Source organism: Pavona decussata, unplaced genomic scaffold (genome assembly GCF_977016875.1).
Source record: "Pavona decussata unplaced genomic scaffold, jaPavDecu1.1 SCAFFOLD_32, whole genome shotgun sequence".
In the NCBI taxonomy this organism is placed as follows: domain Eukaryota; kingdom Metazoa; phylum Cnidaria; class Anthozoa; order Scleractinia; family Agariciidae; genus Pavona; species Pavona decussata.
The window spans coordinates 2762501-2781455 of NW_028145455.1; the positions used below are offsets into that span (position 1 = coordinate 2762501).

The 18955-nt window shown below is 39.3% G+C and overlaps 2 protein-coding genes across 2 annotated transcripts in view; both read right to left on the bottom strand.

Moving 5' to 3' along the window:
* The window catches only part of LOC146484646 (uncharacterized), an 11310-nt gene extending 7101 nt beyond the window's left edge, over nucleotides 1–4209 (bottom strand). Inside the window, exon 1 of the mRNA XM_085104740.1 lies at nucleotides 4171–4209. Coding sequence (XP_084960866.1) covers nucleotides 4171–4175 — 5 coding nt within the window. The 5' untranslated portion in view covers nucleotides 4176–4209. The remainder of the gene's footprint in view (nucleotides 1–4170) is intronic.
* A 5446-nt stretch (nucleotides 4210–9655) lies between these two features.
* LOC146484647 (uncharacterized) lies at nucleotides 9656–17757 on the bottom strand. The gene is made up of 2 exons (XM_085104735.1): nucleotides 17652–17757; nucleotides 9656–14424 (listed from the first exon to the last, which is right to left on the bottom strand). The coding sequence occupies exon 2, from the start codon at nucleotides 14371–14373 to the stop codon at nucleotides 11119–11121; it is 3255 nt and encodes a 1084-aa protein (XP_084960861.1). The 5' UTR covers nucleotides 14374–14424; nucleotides 17652–17757; the 3' UTR covers nucleotides 9656–11118.
* Between the last annotated feature and the right edge of the window lie 1198 nt (nucleotides 17758–18955).

Consider the following 18955-nt stretch of genomic DNA (forward strand, 5'->3'; position numbering starts at 1 on the left):
AAGGCCGACGTCATATAGTGCGGTTACCATGGCAACGATACATCTGCCGATCCAAATAAGGTTGTTTTTGTCTATCCCCTAAGGTAACCTACCTAGACACAAAAATTGAAGAGGGGTTAAAATTTTTCATTTCCAACTTTGCTTCACTTTCCTGGAGAATTGCTCTTAAGATCACATTTCTAATCCTCCTTCACGGTAGTGATTTGCTTTGTTTTGGCTTGATGAATTATATATTATCAAAATAAGTGTCATTCATTTGCAAGCAAAACTAATTTTCACATGAAAAACTTTGCACTTAGCCTTCTTTTCAAAATGAGGTTCAAAGCAACTTAGAAATGGCCTATTTGGGATGCCAAAAAGACTAAGAAAAAGAATAATTTCCACAGAAAGTCCTTTTATTTCACGCACATCATGAGGTTTTATTCCATGCACATCATGAGGCAATGGTCTGAGAATATTTTTTGAGACAGGCCTAGCACAAGGCCAAAGAAAAAAGGGGAAAAAAGAAAAACAGTATGAGTCCGGTCAAACTGAAAAGAATTAATCTTTGGTGGTGGTACAGTCTTGTACTCACACTACTTTTGTTTATGTATATTCAAGTCAAGTCAAGTTTATTGTGTAGATATACTTAGCTTTAGTGAGACAGCTCACCAGCTAGTTTTCAGGTATTATACACGAAAATAAAATTAAAAATAACTGAACATTGTGGCTATATACAAGTAACTAAAATAATAAAGTGTAAAATCTATTCAAATAGGAATAAAAAATCACAATGAGTAAATTACCAAGATGAGATAAAAGCTATATTGTTTGTACCAAATGATGGACGGGTATAAGCTTGTTGATCATACTAAACCAGACAAGCCCAATTTACTAATGCTATTTTTTTAACCTTAAAAGATGGAATAGTTCTGTATGAGTTGGGTATTGAATTGCAGAGTTTTGGCGCCATAAACCTCCATGATTTTAGAGCTTTAGTTGAAGTGTTCCCAAGGCCTTTGGATGTTTTAAAGCGTCATTTCCTCTTAGTTCGTATAAATTTTGTTAAGAGGATCACGCCATCATCTAATGTACTTGGTACCTTGGCAAATACTAACTACCTATTAAACTCATCAACAATAGATGAGCTTGGAAGTTGGTGCCTAAAAGGTTGGTGGATCCAGGCAGCAATCAGGCACGTGGAAGGAGGTATCCATGGCAACCCTGCAAGCGGCCACCACCAACGGCACTGTCACACTGAACCCAATTAGTGGAATACTCACCAAACCTGATATTTACATGTACCAAAGGGAGGGCAGAGAGGAAAAAAAGCTTGAAAATGAAGCAGGCTAAACGACCTTACTCACAGGCCAGCAAGACAGCGAATGCAAAGCAAACCATGAGGTGCCCCCAGCAGAGAGCTTAAAGGTTGCTCCTGAGCCATGCAGAGAGGTGACTGCTGACCGGCATTGTCTCAATTTTAACCTTGCCTAAATCTCATTTAGCCACATATAAATCTTACTGTTTCCTTTAGTACTGTTTATAAAGGACACTAACAAATGAGTGCGCAAGTAAATGAATGAATGGATAAATGAAAGAGTAAACAGGGCTCATGATAACAGCTGGTCAATGGGCAACTGGCCTTTCAAGACCCTCTGATAGATCATAAGTGATAACTGTGACCTTTCACGGGAAAACGTACACTAACGGCTTTCCGTTAAACAGGTAAAACGAATGGCTACTGAACGGGTCACAAACGGGTCACCAAGCCGTTTGAAACGGGTTCCACTGAACGTTCGAAGGGGTAACCAAACCATTCAAACGGCTTGTGAAAAATATTGTAAATATTGTAGAAAACCTTTGAAATTAAAATCTAAACCACATCACGATTGAATACAAGGCTGTATTCAGTCAGCACTCAAACTAAACTAAGCTTACTGCAGATACACATACTCAAGAAGCAACTTTTGTTAAAATACTGTTAATCATACCCTATTTCAACTTTGACATGTTTCCCTGTTATTCAAACTCCATGTCATGAAATTTAATTTTTGTTGGTAAATTGTATCATCGAATTCTAACAGATAGTCTCAGTATCTCCATTTACTAGTTCAACTACTGTAGATGATACCATGTCAAAATTTTCATTTTGTCTACTGAGGGACAGAAACTGTCAGATTGATAGTATTTGACCTCAAATATCTTATGCCTTAAGCACAGTATAACTGTCAGACAAGCCTAGTACAAAATTTCCAGTCCAAATAAGGGCTGCACCTTCACTGCAATTTGCGAAAACAATCAAAGAAACAAAAAATTATGAGAGGTCCATTCCTGTCCAGTCCAGTATAACTTTTCCAATCAGATACCCTGTTAGCAAGCTTTAGTCAATGACCACAAAACAAAACATGCTTCTGTAATTAATTCCATCTACTTTGCAAAATTCCTTGAAATTACCTAAGGTGGCTTTATACCATTTCTTCAGTTTTCGCTGCTAGTGATATGTAGCTTTCTTGATGTTCAGCCCGTTTAAAATATCTGGGTTCAAACATAGCTTGGAGTACCCAAGTCCTTATGCTTTGCTAAAAAACAGTTTCAATTGGTAAACCCAGTTTCCATGGCAACCAGCAGATGAAACATCTGTTGATTCCTTCACTCCAGCCTAGATAGTTTCAAAATGGGTTTGTCTGCTATTTTTTGTGTAAAGAAGAGAGTATCTCCAAAGTATCTCCTTGTAAAGTCAAAACAAATTCTGTACATACATGTATGTGTGGCTAATTTCTGCAATTTTGGTTTTTGCCTTTGCAGTTGTCCATGTATAATTCTCCCTAAGATTTTTTGGAGTACAAATACCAGAGTTAAATCCTAACATTGAGCCAATTTTCAGAAAAATTCAACGCAGAAAATTAGTTTAAATAGCCTTTTTTTCAGGCTAAAACTGGCCTTGTTTTGTGCGCAAACATAATGAAAATTCACGGTGTGCGCTCGTGCCATTTTAGTACCCAGTCGCTGCACACCAAATAACTGTATGGAGTCACCTTAAGGATGGTGCCTACTAATACCGAAGTACTTTTGTGCGGCTTATGACTATGCGGGAAAAACAGATCTTAGCAAGGCCTCTTGGAATCTAAAAAGAAAATTGGGGGTAACCATGCATTCTTCCGAGATAATTAAGCAGTAATATCTCTAAAAAGCGCCAAAATATAAAGCAATGTATGGGATTTTTTTCCTAAATTGAAGCTTAATTATCTCTGAAAAATGCATGGTTACCCCTAATTTTTCTTCGAGATATCAAAAGCACTTGCTAAGTTCTGCTTTCTCCATATACTTTTAAACCGCGCAAAATTATCCCTGTGTTAGAGGGCACCACCCATAGGAAACCCGAGTATCTTGAGATGCGCAGAACGTATGCGCAGTAACAATAGTAGGCACCGTCCTTAAAGAAGTGTAAAAACTCTGCAGAAAAAGCTGCTACAAAGCTGAAATATGCAAGTCAGGAGACTTGAACTATTTCAAAGACCACTTTCAAAAATATACCTCTTGATTACCATTCAAGGTAATGTCTAGTTAATCATGTAATCCAGCCTTTCTGAGACTCAAACTTGTGGTGTGTGTTTGTAATTAGCACCCACAAATTTACTTACAGAATTTGACAGTCTGTCAGTTCATGCATTTAATGCCATGACATTCCAAGTCAGAAATATTATGTGTCAAGTTTGAGACTGAAAAAATGACACTAACTTGTTGTAAGGAAGCTGTTACAATAAATTTGTCTTTTAGGCAAATATCAAACGCATAAATGATGAAATTAACATAAACCATGCCATTTTGTCTTTCGGCAGACTGATGTAGCCACAGAAAAGCAAGCTGCAAGTTGCAAGTTGTACTTGAATCCCAACACAACTTTCTCTCTTCCCAGCCGTATGCTTATTCAAAATCATAATATTTTAGATTTTAAATAAATTTTCAATAATTCCTAGCTACATTGGAAACAAACAGAAGAAATTGCAGGAAAACAAGGTGGAAAATTATACATCTAAGCATGCAATATTCACTGTCTTTGTAAGCAGGGAAGAAACACTTAAAAATACAATATACAAATTTATGTACCTTATGGAAAATTCAAGATAGCAGCTAATGACGTTTCTGCTTTGTAGAGTTTCTTGAGATTTCATAAGATAACTTTTCACAAACCTCATCACTACACTGATACACTTTCCACCTTGATTCAAATTTCACAAGAGACAAAAGTACACAAAGTGAAGAGTTTTGGTCACCAATTTGGAGACAAATTTCAAATGTCAGAAAACTTACGCACACTGGCGACTGTAACAGGATCGGTTTTGTGCTTTGTACAGGCATAAGTCTTGTAAGTCTACTAATACAGAGGTATTCTTGTGCAGTTTAAGACTATGCGGGAAAAGAAGATCTTAGCAACGGCTATTGGAATCCAAAAAGAAAATTGAGGGTAACCACGCATTTTTTTAGAGATAATTAAGCAACAATAATTGTTGGAATAATTATTATTCCAAAAAGCAGTAAAATACAAAGCAACATGGTATACATAACTAAATGACGGGGTTCTACAGGAATTGGCAAGACTTCTGTACAGCCCCACACATTAATTATGTACATGTATACATTTTGCGACTCAAACTATATTCCTGCTTGCCATTTTTGGAAGAGGGTTAGTATGACAGTGGTGCATGTATAACCCTTTAACCCCTAAGGCAAAAAGACATTTCTCCAGATCCAAGACTACAAACTCAATGTCTATGTATCAGTGTCTGATCTAGAGCGCCCCATAGCGGGATTGGCGCAGTTTGAGCAAAAATGTCCCCTTCAAATTCGTTGTCTGGGTCATTTTGGCGCACTTCAAATTTTGTGGATGCAAGGAATTTGTCCTTGTTCAAAAAGCTTTTGAAAGCAATATCCCGTTTAAAATTTGGGGAAAATAAACAAACGAGATCACAAATGCGGAGAACCCTATTTGAGTTTGACACAAACAAAATGACCGTCATACTCCAGGTCCCTGGAAACTAGTATAAATAATCGCTATAGGGGATTTAATTCATTGAAACCCATGTGCTTGTGAGGTGGTGACTGATCGAGCTGAACGAGGTCATGTCAAAACAAAGAAAGATTTCAGCATTTTTTGGCCAAGGTCAACCAGAAAACAAATATATGTTGAAAACGAAGAAACCGATAAAGCTGAGCCTGGAAAAGTTCAGGCGAGTGAACCAAAAGCTAATGTTGCAAAGCGAAACTTTCAAGATACCTGGATTGAAAAATATTTAACAATTATTCACTGAAGTGGAGGTGAATAGTGGTGGATATTTACCGAGCCGCAAAGCGGTGAGGTAAATATCTACCAATTTCACCGACACTTAGGTGAATAATTGTTTTTAGTATATACCACACAAGCTGAGTAACTAGCGGGCCAAAATTCCTTTATTTTTGACAGTATACCGACAAATGGTGGGAAATTTTAAAATCTTGCGCGCCGTGCGGTAAGCAATTTCTTGTTGTAGAAAGTTCCGTCTTGCTTTCTTGCTTCTTGCGAACAATTAAAACTTTTTGAGACACTTGTTTAGTTGCTAAGGTGTCATTTCTTTAATTGTTGTGTGAAATTCGTCTTGATTTTCAAACCATGCTCCAAAACATTAGATGTTTCATTGTCTACATTGTAATTATAGTGCTTGGCAGTTTTCGTAAACAAGGCGTTGTAGTTTCATTTTTCGCCTTAGAATATGAGGTTGGAAAGATTAAATAACTTACCATTTAATACCGTCAAACTAAACTTTGTTGCCATTTTCGTATTTTTTGTAACAGCTGCCTTGTTTAGCTAAATAAATTCCTATTGACCGTGGCGAAACGGGAAGCCATCTTGTTTGTCTTCGGTTGCTCGGAGGTGAATAGTACTTGGCTAATCACCTCCAAGCTAGCCAATCAGCGCGCGTGAAAGGCACTATTCACTTGTGCGGTATATACTAAAAATGTTGAAGTAAGATCTACCGAAGGGTATGTTTTGTTCGTGTTCCCAACAATCAGGTAAATCCAATCCTTTCACCAGTGGCTGCATAAACTATAGGACTTCAACACTAGTTCGCCATATTGAAAGTCAAGACCACCGAAATGCTCTTCGAGAGATTGAAATGGCGGAATCTTGTCAAGAAGCTGTAATGAATTCTGTTTCATCCCAGGAGTGGAATGAGAACTGTTTACTGGCTTGCTAAGGAATATATTGCTACTGAGAAATATAACTCTTTGATGAATCTTTTAAAACTGCAAGCCAGATGCAAAGACATTGAAAATCTTAATGTAACGAAAAATGCCTCATACAATACAGAGCTGTCCTCTTATGGAAAAGAAAAAAGGAAAGGAGGATTTTCAAGAAATGAGCTTTAAACTTGTCACTGCAAGGGTAGCAGCCCATCCAATCTGAACCTTTTGAAGCCATAAAGCAATTTAAAACTGTTAAGCTTTGCTTTGACTTATTGTCCAAATTAAAAACCAACATAACTTTTGGCTGTTCTTGTCTGGAAAAGAATTACAAAAATTCTGTTTCATCTGGTTTCTGTTCAGTGTTCAAGGCTGGGTATATTACTGGAAATCCACAGATACTGATGCAGCACTTGTTCCCCGTCTTTTAAACAAAAACTTTAAACTTTCTTTTAATGTTCAAAGAGTGGAGGAATGCTGTAGAAGAACAGACAACACACAAATTATTGTTTGTTATATTACTTTGTATTCCATTTCTAAAATGAAAATTGAAAAAAAGATGTGTTGAAGCGAGGAAAATACATTTGTAAATGAATAAACTTGCTCTTCTCTTGTTGTTCTCTTCTCTAGATTTGTTTTTCATATAAAATAGAATACAAATTTAGTGTCCCTTAAAAAACTGAAATGTCCCCCTGAAAATTGTTGACTGGGACACATTGTCCCCCTCGATGGAAATCCTAGATCAGACACTGTGTATGATATACCATTTTAAAGCTACTCATGAGTGTATTTAATAACTGATATAATTATGAATAAGAAAAGTTATGGCTTTGAGATAAATGGCCTCAAAATGTAAAAATTTAAAACTTAAAAAACGTCCCAATCCTTGTGTATATTAGGTATTCTTGGTTTTCACATGACGTCATAAAAAACTGAAATTCATAACAAAACGCAATTTTGGGTTTTTATCTTCATCACATAAATGAAAATATAAATTTCAATCGGCTTGCTTGTTTTCAGCAGGATAGCATTCTTCGTTTTGAAAATAGAGCAGTTTGAATTTTAGATTTTTGCGTACTGCGTGACAGAAGGATTCAGCTGCTCTAAACATGTCATGTACATGAAAACATTGATTTGCCTCGGGTTTCTTTAGGTCTGATCAGCTAACATGTAATAGAAACGTCTATGTCAATGTGTGAAAGTTCAGCAGGGAGAAGAAAGGCTTTGAAATAGCCAAAGTGAACTCCAGATGTTTTTGCTGGTTTCCGGCCGCCATGTTGGTGGCTATGTTGGTGTCCACCAACATGGCGTCCCATACTAAACTCTGTAATTTTCCGTGGTACATTTTCTCGAATAACTCGATTATGAGATATCGCACAGCCCCGTGGCTTTCACACATTGTTTACGTATCACTCTTCTCCAAAATATGAATTTCTTGACTTTATCTATTGAATGGTTGAGGATTTAATTTTTTTACTTGCGTGACGATGTGTGAGGTGAAAACCACCAATACCCCTAAACTATAGCTTATTTTACAGTTCTCAACATCTTCATTAATGTGAGAGATGTATTAAGACACACAACTTCTAGGGGGAAAAAGTTGAAAAGTTATGGGGATGGTCAACCATATCACATATGGGACAGGGTTTAGTTTTTATCCTTTTAATGAGTAGATCTTCACAAGACCATCTTGGTGTCAAAAATTCATAGAAATCTGTCAACTATTGAAAGAGTCATGGCATTATGTGCCAATTGGCACTCTTAGGGATTAAAGGGATAATGCTGTGCAGAAATGGTTTCCGGAAATCTTACCAAATGTTGTAAAAGCACAATCAACAACTGAAAGAAACAGAGGAATTATTATGTCTGCACGTGATTGGGTTTCACCGGTATTCTGACAGAGTGACCATGTGACGTCAACAAGATGGCGGTTCGGTCTGCGTTATGTGACTTCCAATATTCATCCGGGAATGTACTGAACCCTTTTCTAACACAGTCACATGTAAGCAGAATAACATCTTTTCAAATTGAAGAGGAGCCTTCTTCAATCATCGCTACTAGCGTTCAGGGATCGGGGCTTTATGTGGATGGCAGCGGTGTGTTAATTAAGATAAGCTGGGGATAGGTTGTGATACGACAAAAATAACAATCATTTATATGAAACTCACCGAAGAGATGACTCCAGAAGCAAATCAAACCAAACGAAGGGATCGAAAAACTGACCAAAACTCGAACACCTAGAGCAACGTGCTTGTCATACATGAAACAATTAGTAAATCCGCTGGTTGATCTTGGTGTGGGCTCAATAGCCACAGGACTACCAAGCCCGAAATTTGCCAAATAGGGAAAAAAAGTAATGATAATGATAATGATAACGATAATGGTAATGATTATCTTTTTAATTGATTTTCTTTGTTTATTACATGATTTTATTGTAAATTTAGATGCAGGGCTAGTCACGGGTTCCTGCCTTGCGTGATTTTTATTTTACTGATATCTGGCATTCAGATGTTAACACACTTGCCATAATAATAATAATATATCAGCATAAAAACGGACGAAAAAAAAAAACAACAACAACAACAAAAACAAAAACCCACAGGAAAGTGCTGCTCAATAGCTTTTCAGTTGAATGATCCTAGTTGAGGAGTTCTTCCACAGTGTAGGAAGGATGGTTAGTAGTAATATAAAGTGAGAGTGGCTAGGAAGCCTAAAGAAGCTATAGATCTTAACAATAAGGCTTCCTCGAACAGCTAATGCAATATACGATAATTAATGTTTTTTTTGGACGGTGTTCGGTAGAAAACTGAGAAGCAATGAAGGCGGTGTATCGTTGAGATCAAAAAAACGAAAACGCCTTTTCTCGATCCCTCTCCTGGGTTCACTGCTTGTTCCCCTAGAGCTACACTGCAAGCAGTCCCTTTCTGGATAGTCGAGAGGTCGTGCGAAATAGCCGAGCGCAAAAAAAAAAAGAAAAAAAAACTAGAGCGAACGAGCGGAAGGGGGCTTGGAAAGAGGCTCTTCTCGTTTATTTCTCCTCGCTCCAGTCTCGCTGCGCTATGAACACACCATCTCGACTAACCAGAAAGGGACTGCTTGCAGTCTATTGTTCCCCCAACTTTCGCAATTGCCCTTGGTTTCCCTCGACTACGAAGGCTACATTCCATTCTCATATATCTGGAGCATCAACAGAACTGAATTGAGCTTGCGAAGTGTCATATAAGCCCTGGGCTTATACAACTTCGTAAGAAGTTTTAGATGGCTTATAAACGGATCGGAGGGGCTTGTATCCAAGGGGGCTTATATTATAAACCGAAAAAAAAAAAAAAAAAAACGTTTCGAAACGAGCTATAGCAGTATTGAACGAAATACGTTTTTCGCTTGCTGGAATTTAATTCATTTCAATTTTTGGAACGAAATCAAAAGGTGTTGTACAGTAATACACTGTACTACAGTAAAGCATTAAAGATTTACTTTAATGGTATTTTACAATAAAGTTATACGGTAGTTATATGAAGAATAGATGATAAAAAGGGAGTAACAAACTTATTGTTCCGCAATAATTTTTCCAATTTTCTACTTGAAATAGTACTGAGTTAAATTGCGAAAGTGATTGCATTTTATATCATTAAAAACAAGGAAAGCTAGAGGGGGGCTTATATCCGGGGGGGGGGAGGGATTATAATGAACAATGTCTTCTGTTTCTCAACAATGGCCCAACAAAACCAGACTCGTCCCCAGTCGCTATTTACGTGTTTTGCGGATTGAGAAGATTGGATACGAGGATGGATTTAGGCGCGCGGGGTGTCATGGGATGAGACACCCCGCGTGTCTCAATCCATCCTCGTATCCAATCTTCTCACCCCACAAAACACGTAAATAGCGACTGGGTACGAGTCTGCAACAAAACCTCTGCATATATGCTTGGCTTTATCAACAGAGTTGATAAGGTAATTTGGCAACCGCCAAGCTGAGATTCGAGTGCTAACGTTTCTAGCCTTAGGCCTAGTCCAAACGTCGTGCTACTGCCGTGTCGAACTTAAATCAATTTGACCCGGCAGTGGTTTCAAACATCGAATTTTAATTCAGTCGCACCAAATTCGAAAATATATAAAATATGGAAAACGACAAAATTAACCCAAAATACATTAAAATAATTTATGAATTTAGTTCGGCACAGCAACAGCACGCCGCTTGAAACCAAGTCGCGCTACTGCCGTGCGGCACGACAGGGCCTGCCGTGCTACTGCCGTGCTAAATAGTCGTGCCGAACTAAATGGTTTCAAACGTCGTGCTACTGCCGTGTTTAAGTCGAATTAAATTCTTGAATTTAGTTCGGCACGGAAGTAGCGCGACGTTTGGAACAGGCCTTAGTAGCCTGCGAGCAAGGTCTCGAGGGAGAGAGCTTGCTCTCATGCTATAGCGTTAGCCCTTCGCTCTGACCAGGGCGGGTTGCTCTGACGAAGAGCTAACGCTCGAAACGTCAGCACTCAAATCTCTTTACGGCGGCCAAATTACTTTACCAACTCTGTTGATAAAACCATACATTCGTTTCCACTTCCTATCGGCGGACGCAGCACCACATTTCCTTAAGAAACTAACCACATTAACCCTCTGCATACATTTTTCAAACTTACTGTTACAAAATGCACATGAAGTGGAGGTTATTTGTCACACTGGTAATCAAAAAATTACTAAAAGGAAGTTTCCTCTCGCAAAATGATAACCGAGCATCCCAAAATTCAATTAGCCATTTCATATACAGGTCAGTTAATGCTGCTTATTAGCCATCCTTGTTAACGAGGAAAAGATACATAATAATAAGTTATTGTCCAAAAAAAGTCAAGAAAAAATGGAAAGTCATTTGTGAGTCTACACGACCGTTACTTAATTAAAAGTAATTTTACAAAGCTCATCATTTCACCGTTCGTCTTGCTGATGTAACTTTCTAACTTCTTCAGCGGAGATCGATTTTGGTCTTCGACTTTGCAGCATCCTCTCCAGACCACGTGGATCGCTTTGTTCCCATTGAAGATCATTTTCACTGGAAAGAAACGACATTATTGCATCAACAATCGAAATACGAGCTTCTCTCTCGGTGATGCTGTTTTCACCGAAAAGCAGGTTGTATTCTTTGATGAAAAAGGAAGGCATGCAGCCGGATTGAATATTCTCTTGTAAGAAACCAAACATTTGCAACAACCTGATGATTGTGTTGTAACCCGCCCACGACTCATCGTCTTGTACTCTTGCCAACTCGTAAAGAAATGCAGTTTTCAGGAGGTATGTGTGTATGTAGTATTCACATGATCCAAGTCCATCCGTGTCTGGCACTTTGCCAGTCTGCTGTAGGAGTACCTTTCCCAAGATGTACGTATTCCTCTTGCAGTCTGGTACTTGTTGAAGGATTTTGGTCTCTAGTTTGGAGGTTGAGATACGCCAAACGACATTTTCAAAAGACCCTGTGGCATTGCGGTCAATAGTAGCTGGAATGAAATATGATGTGGCGGCAGTTTCCGTAAAGTTGCTGGAACCGTCAATTTCTGACAGCAGGTGTCGAGATTGGGTCGTATAGTCCAGGGAAACCTCTTTAGAATGATCAAAAGGCAGCGTAGGAATAACATCGGCGGTGATTTTCAAACCTGTGTACAAACCCTGTCTCCACTCAAAGTGTAAAATAAACCCAGGTCTGATGTCACCGACCATCCTGTGTTTTTCAATCCCTTCCGAGAAGTGTTGGAGGTAAAAGCGAATCTGTTGTGGAACCTCAATTTTCTTGAGCATAAGTATATCTTCAATGTGACTAAAAAGGCACGCTTTAATTCTTTGTGGAAACAGATATTTTTTATCCTTTAATAAATCTTGGACGCCTTCACTGCTTTTGCCTTCTTTTAATTCGATTTTACGGTAGCCTGGTGGGTCATCTGACGAATATGAAGGCTCAAAGTGTTCGGCTAAACTTGGCAAATAGAACATAAAATCGAATTCGTCAGGCTCCCCCACTTTACAGGCTTCCGCAGTACTGCCTGACAATGTTACTTCGCTTTTGAAACGTGGGTCAAATTCTCCCACAGCTTTCATCAATTCTTTTATGAAATCCGTGACAACACGGGCAATGTGTTGTGCCTCACTTGATTTTAGAGCCTTGCCAATTCCATCTGTTTCTAACACGGACTCTAAATTCCTCGGAAGAGCTAACGAATGAGCCTTTTTATTTTCTTCAGGAACTTCTCTAGTGACCGTAGAAGGCACCTCAAAGTCTACCAGGAGCTCTGACACGTCTTCGAAACCTCTACGAGAGCAGATGCTGGAAACTGATTCTCCATTGCATGGTATCCTACGATCAGCTCCTGATTCAAGAAGAATCCGGACAACTTTCGTGTGACCATTGAACGCAGCCAGATGCGTGGGTGTGATACCGCTACAATCCTTAAAATCGACAGTGATGTTTTCCTGTGAGCATAACATCTGGACTATGGCATCATGTCCGTTTCCCGATGCAAGATGTAAAGGCGTAGTTCCATTACAGTCACTGGAGTTGACATCAGCATCATTTTGCAACAAGATTTCAACTTTCTGCAAACAGTTAAGTTCTGCAGCAAAATGCAATGGCGTTTCTCCATGCGCTGATGCCGCATCTACACATGCACCAGAATCGATCAACACCTTGACGGAATCTTCTGTTCCATCAATTACTGCCATGTGCAAGGGTGTCAAATCATTGCCAAGAGTTTTTGCCTCAAGAGAGGCGCCCTTTTCAATCAACATTCTGATGATTTCGTTATTTTGGCTGGTAATTGCATGATGAAGTGGTGTCACATTGGAAGCATCCTGAACATTCACTTCTGCACCATGCTCGATCAAATGTTTCACCATATTGACCTTCTGGTTTAATGCAGCACCGTATAAGGGTGTCTGTTTGCCAGGTTGATCTAAAGAGTTCACAGAAACACCTGCCTTGATGAGGAGCTCTATGACCTCTGGATTATTACCATAGACTGCACAGTGAAGGGTTGTCTCGCGCTGGCCAATGTCATCTGGGCATTCAGACAACAGTGTCGGATCGTGGCCACGCTTTAGAAAGAAGTCAGCTATCTCATACTGTCCGTAGTATGCAGCGCAGTGTAGAGGGTAGTAGCCCAGTTCATCAGGGACATGTTCATGCGCATCAAAAGAAATTAGCAGCTTTACAATAGGGAGATTAGTGGGCTCACAACGTATGGCTTGGTAGAGCGGTGCTGCGTCATTGAGTACTCCGTCTGCTTTAGCACCAGCCTCAAGGAGAGTCTTGATTGAATCATATTGCCCTGAAATGATTGAGCACATAAGTGGGGTATGCAATGGATCATCGCAGAAGCAATCGACGTCTGCTCCTTTCTTTATCAACAAATCCATTATATCTGCAAAGCCATGTTTGGCAGCAGTGTGTAATGGACTGAATCCATAGCTGTCAAAAACGTTAATTTTCACCTTCTTGTCAATCAAATACTTTACAGTCTCTACTTGGTGGCTGCTCACAGCGTCATGCAAAGCAGATACTCTCCTTGGATCCTCAGACGTGACGTCAATGTGTGCTCCCCGTTGAAGAAGGACTTCAACAATTTCGAGATGTCCTCTCTGACAAGCAAGGTGAAGTGGACTGCACCACGATGCAAATCTGCTCAGTGTAGCAGGTCGTGGAACACTATTCGTGGCACCACCAAGCAGTAAAACCTTGACTACCTCGATATGTCCTTCACAAACAGCCACATGCAGGGGTGTTTTCAAGTGGTTAGATGCAATGCTATTAGGGTCAGCGCCGTTCGTTAGAAGTACCCTAACGATATCGCCATTACCATTCGCAGCTGCAATGTGAAGAGGCGTTTCCTTAGCTATAGTCTTTTCTACTCGAATACCCACATCTGCTCCAGACTCAAGAATCACATCAACCACTTCCTGGTGACCAAGAAAGCAAGCGAGGTGCAAGGGTGCCATTCCATACAGTTCTGGCTCGCAGTGATTTATTTCCTGTATCGTGGGTCTTAGCTTGCGGATCTCTGCTCCCCTGCCATGTACACAGGCAGTAATTAGATCGTTGCTAACATTACTGCACTGATAATGGGAAATTTGGTCTCCAAGCTTTGTACCAAGATGTTTGAGGGATATCACTGGAGAGTTTCTTGGTTGATATTCCATGTTCTCGAGACAGTTTATCTCTAACTTACGTCAATGACTTCATATTCATTCCTGCAAATCCAGTAAGTTAAAAATCATTCATGTAATTTAAAACAATCAAATATTTTAACTAATACATCAAACACGAGGAAAACTGTTTCAGCCAACTCGAAACATCAAAAGGCGGGTTGAAAAAACGAGGCACTGTCCAGTTTTTTTACCATCTTCGAGGTGTTTGGAACTAGGATTCTGATAGGATGAAACATTCTTTCGAGTGTTTGATATGGCTTCTCAAACCATTAATACTTCTTGAAGAAATTCAAAGCAAACGTTCACCACATTTTATGATAATTTAATTAACCCTGATACTAGTACTAGTAAGTATTTATGAATATTTTTTATTCAAATTGCCATCTTCGTCTTTGTTTTCTTTATAATGAAGTTGAATGCATCAAAACAAAGTCTCCTACATGAGTTGACACGCATGGGGAGAAGTGTGACGACCCAATTAACGAGTGCTGAGGTGACTAATTAAAACATTGACAGGGATTAATTTTTATTTTGGTGCTTTATTTAACTGTTATGTATTTAGTTTTTGCTTTTGTGTAGCAACACGCTTTCAAAATGAGTGATTGTTTTAAAAGCTCTACTAAAGCCCCTTCACCCCCACCTTGTAAATATATATAATCCCAAATTTTCTTTCAACAATAATCCCCCACCCACTCCAGACCATCAAATGTAGCTGTTAAGCCCGGGGGGGGGGGGGGGAGGGGGGTATTCCCATATATGGGCTATATAGGTATGTGCCGCAAGATAGGGTATGGTTTTTGAGGTTCTCAGTCCTTAAATAGGGTATCGTTTTTTCCTCATTTATCAACGCGTTCCTGGATTAGTCCTTAGATAAGGTACCTAAATTGTATCAGTTAAATTGAAGCTTGTAAGTGCCACATTTTATGAAAAAGAAGTGGCTTTTTAAAACTAAAGTGTCCGCTGAAGTATCAGAAAAACGATTTTCATAGAGATTTGTGTTTATCCATGCACATTAGCCGTTGTTTGCGTCCCTTGAACAGGGTGTCATTTTTTGGGTTCGGTCCTTAAAAAGGGTATCTGTTTTCCCTTCCTTTACCCTTAAATAGGGTCAGGGTCCGAGAACCTTCGCGGCACACCCCTATCAAAAATTTTTCAGGAGTACCCCCCGGGGCTGTTAAGCCATTAGCTTGGTTTTTTTTCAGCCTGTTTTTATCCAGCCAAACACTTTGAAATGCAAAGTTCTCTCCAGTATAATAAACCCTTACCGATCGTCAAGCCTCCTATGAAATTCATAGTAACTTAATTTTTGTTGCACTTTTTATCTCAGTCAAAAGTTCACTTCTGATTTCTCTCAAAGCTAGTTCATTTCTTTATGTATATATATTTTACTCATTTAATTTACTTATGTTAAAAGTCTGTAATGATAATGTGTTAGTGTTAGTTTCCGTTTTTATCGTAAGCATTGTACTGTAAGTAGTGTTGCTATAGTGTAATGCATCTATCAATGTTAAGCCCGAGGGGGGGACCCCAGGCATATGTGGGGCATTTGACTTTTCAGAAGAGTTTTTGGTCAAAATCCCCACCGTGGGGCCCCAAAATTGGGTCAAATCAGATCAAATATCCCCACCTTGGGGAAGTAATATCCCTTAAGTTCATAGTAGTTGTTGTGTGTATTTTACAAATCATTGATATGAATTGCCAAGCCTTATTAATTCCTTTGATACTTTGTGTAATCCGAGGGAAATAATCAGCAAATCTGTAGCATTTAAAGTGAATCTTACAGAAATAATGCGGGCTGTATACCATGTTGAGCTATACAAATCTAGCATTTCAAGTGATACAATCAGATATCAATTTCTCAGTCTAACACAAAAAAGAATGCACCATGTTGGGCTATATGAATTTAGCATTTCAAGTGATACAATCAGATATCATTAATTTTTCTCAATCTAACAGGAAAGAGTGCACCATGTTGAGGTATACAAATCTTAAGCATTTTAAATGATTCAATCAGATATCGTTATCTCAATCTCCAAACAGCCGTCTTTCAGGGCTTTAGCTGCGCTACTTCAATTAACAAATCACAACACTCTTCTATGGTCTATTCTCTTTTAGCATACCTCAGTGACCGACTATCGCGTAACGTGCAATCTGATTGGCTACACAGATTTAGCATGCATCATTGCACAAATATATCAACATTTTTGAAATAAAAGGATTTTTTTTGCTTCATAGATCGATCTCCATTTCTATCGCCTTTGATAGTTGGCATCAGCCGATAGAAACCTCGAGCTCGCCGTCTAATTGTTAAATAGACCATAGAATGATGTCAAAAAATGTTCAAAACTCAAGTGGAACGTTTCACTGCCAAGTTTTGAACATTTTATGGCGTCATTTCATGGTCTGTAAGAGTATAGACCATAGAAAAGTGCCGTTGATTTGATTTTTACAATAAAATGGAAAAAGTACGAGCGGATTGATTTTATTTTCCGTTAGGAAAGTGCGCGCGTTACATCTGATGTCATTTTTATTGTCTGTACTCTTATAGACAATAGCTATGAGCCAATCGGCGTGTGGGAATTTGGACAGTTATTGTAAAATTCCAAGATGGCCGGCGCACAGACAAACACATGGGACTATGTGACTTGGTCCCATTCCTCTGCACAAAAAAAGCAAACATCCCCACCCTGGGTCCCAGATTCTTAGTCAAATTCCCGAGTGTGGGGAAGGCATTAGAGGTCAAATGCCCCACATATGCTCCCCCCCCCCCCCCCCAACCGGATTAACATTGATAGATGCATAATAAGATTTTAAAAAACGTCTACAAATGAGTAAATGGGAAACTGTAATTACCACACGTTTTTCCCGTGTGTGAAATAAATTTTTTGGCAGTCACTTGACCTTATTGGTCTGATCAGTCATTCCACATCTCCTCGATTAATTTGTGGTATAAACATTTTCATTATTCTGTCATAATGACCCATCTGGCATCATTGACGCAGAAAGATAACACACCAAAAAACAAAAGACTACCTTATGACAAGAGAGGATGATCCTCTCTTGCTAATGATCACCCTCAGCGATTGAAACGACTGGATTGAAACGTAGATTTAGCAAGATTTTCTTTCACTAGAGACTTGTCTTAGAGTGTTTTCAATTACATCAACCATACACTGCATGATGTCATGCAAAACCGATGATCTCTCGCAGTGATCATTCATTGTTTTGAAGAGGCCAAAGCCGGGAAAAGAAACCAAGACAATTCTTACCCAGAAATATGTCAGTAGCTTCTGCTATGCACTGCCGCCATCTTGGATTTAGAACTTTGCTATGAGGGAGGAATGGGCCGAGTTACTTTTTGGAGTGGCTGGGACTGCTGGGACTCATACTGTGGATTTGCCTCCTCGACAAACCAGTACAATCTACAGGGAACTTTCGTTGTTTCATTTTACCTTTTCTTATTTATTTATTTTTCTTTTTGCGTGGTGAAAAATAGTATCCCTCAGCTTCTTTCACAACTTCCATCTGCTGTGACGGAAGTTGAACAGAATCAGCGTCGAAACATAACATGGACTGAAATTATTATCTTTTAGAAGCCTTGGGCGGGAGTGATCATTTGGTAGTCTTACCTTAGATTCTCCTTGGGGTAGCCCGTGGAATAGTCCGTGGGTAACCCGTGGGGTAGCCCATGGGATAGTCCTTGGGGTAACTTCCGTGGGATAGTCCATGAGGGTAACCCATGGAGTAGTCCGAAGGTTTTTCCGTGGACCGGGTCAGTCAGTTTTCAACCTGTCCCAAATTTGTGGACAAATAAAGTGACAACTACAGAAGTGCAGCCCTCTCTTTTTTGCTTCACCGCATAAACGTTGGGGTTTTATGACACTGATTAGTTGTAGATTGAATGTAAACTGGGAAACAATTCATGCATATATACATACTTTATTTGATAAGTAGGTTAAGGAAATGGCAACCAAAGGCTAACGTGGATCTACTAATGCATCAGTCAATTGAATCCCCGGTCCCCCGGCCCCCGGGACATAGCGGGGAATTTAACATTGGCCCGGTGTTAGAACACCGTTAATTTCCCCGCCCCCGGGGTCAAGTAGACTGTTAAAAGCCCCGCATAGCAGGGCATCAGTGTCCTACTTCAGAACCAAATAAAATACAGATCAGTTTGGGTTCGTTGGTAAAAATCGATATTGTGACGGACGCAACGTTTAGCGTGGTATCATAAGACTTTTCATTAAAAATTTTAATTGTCAGCACATTGTAGATTTTGATTTGGTATCAAACCGGCGCAAGTGGTTCCGGCACATAAAACGAGCTCACTTTTTACATCTGTGATTCGATTTGAAGTCTTTTCATGGAGTTGCTTGACCTGTGTGTCCAGTCTTCTTGGATAACGACACGAAACCGTTGCTAACGAACCACTAAGGACGCGGAATAGACCATCTTGATTGACTAAATTGTACTCCGATCGTAGCGCGCTTACCCGTAACTCAAACGTCTCGTAAAAAAAGGTCGACTTACTTGTAATTATCTATCTAATTGAATTACTAAGTCACATAACCAG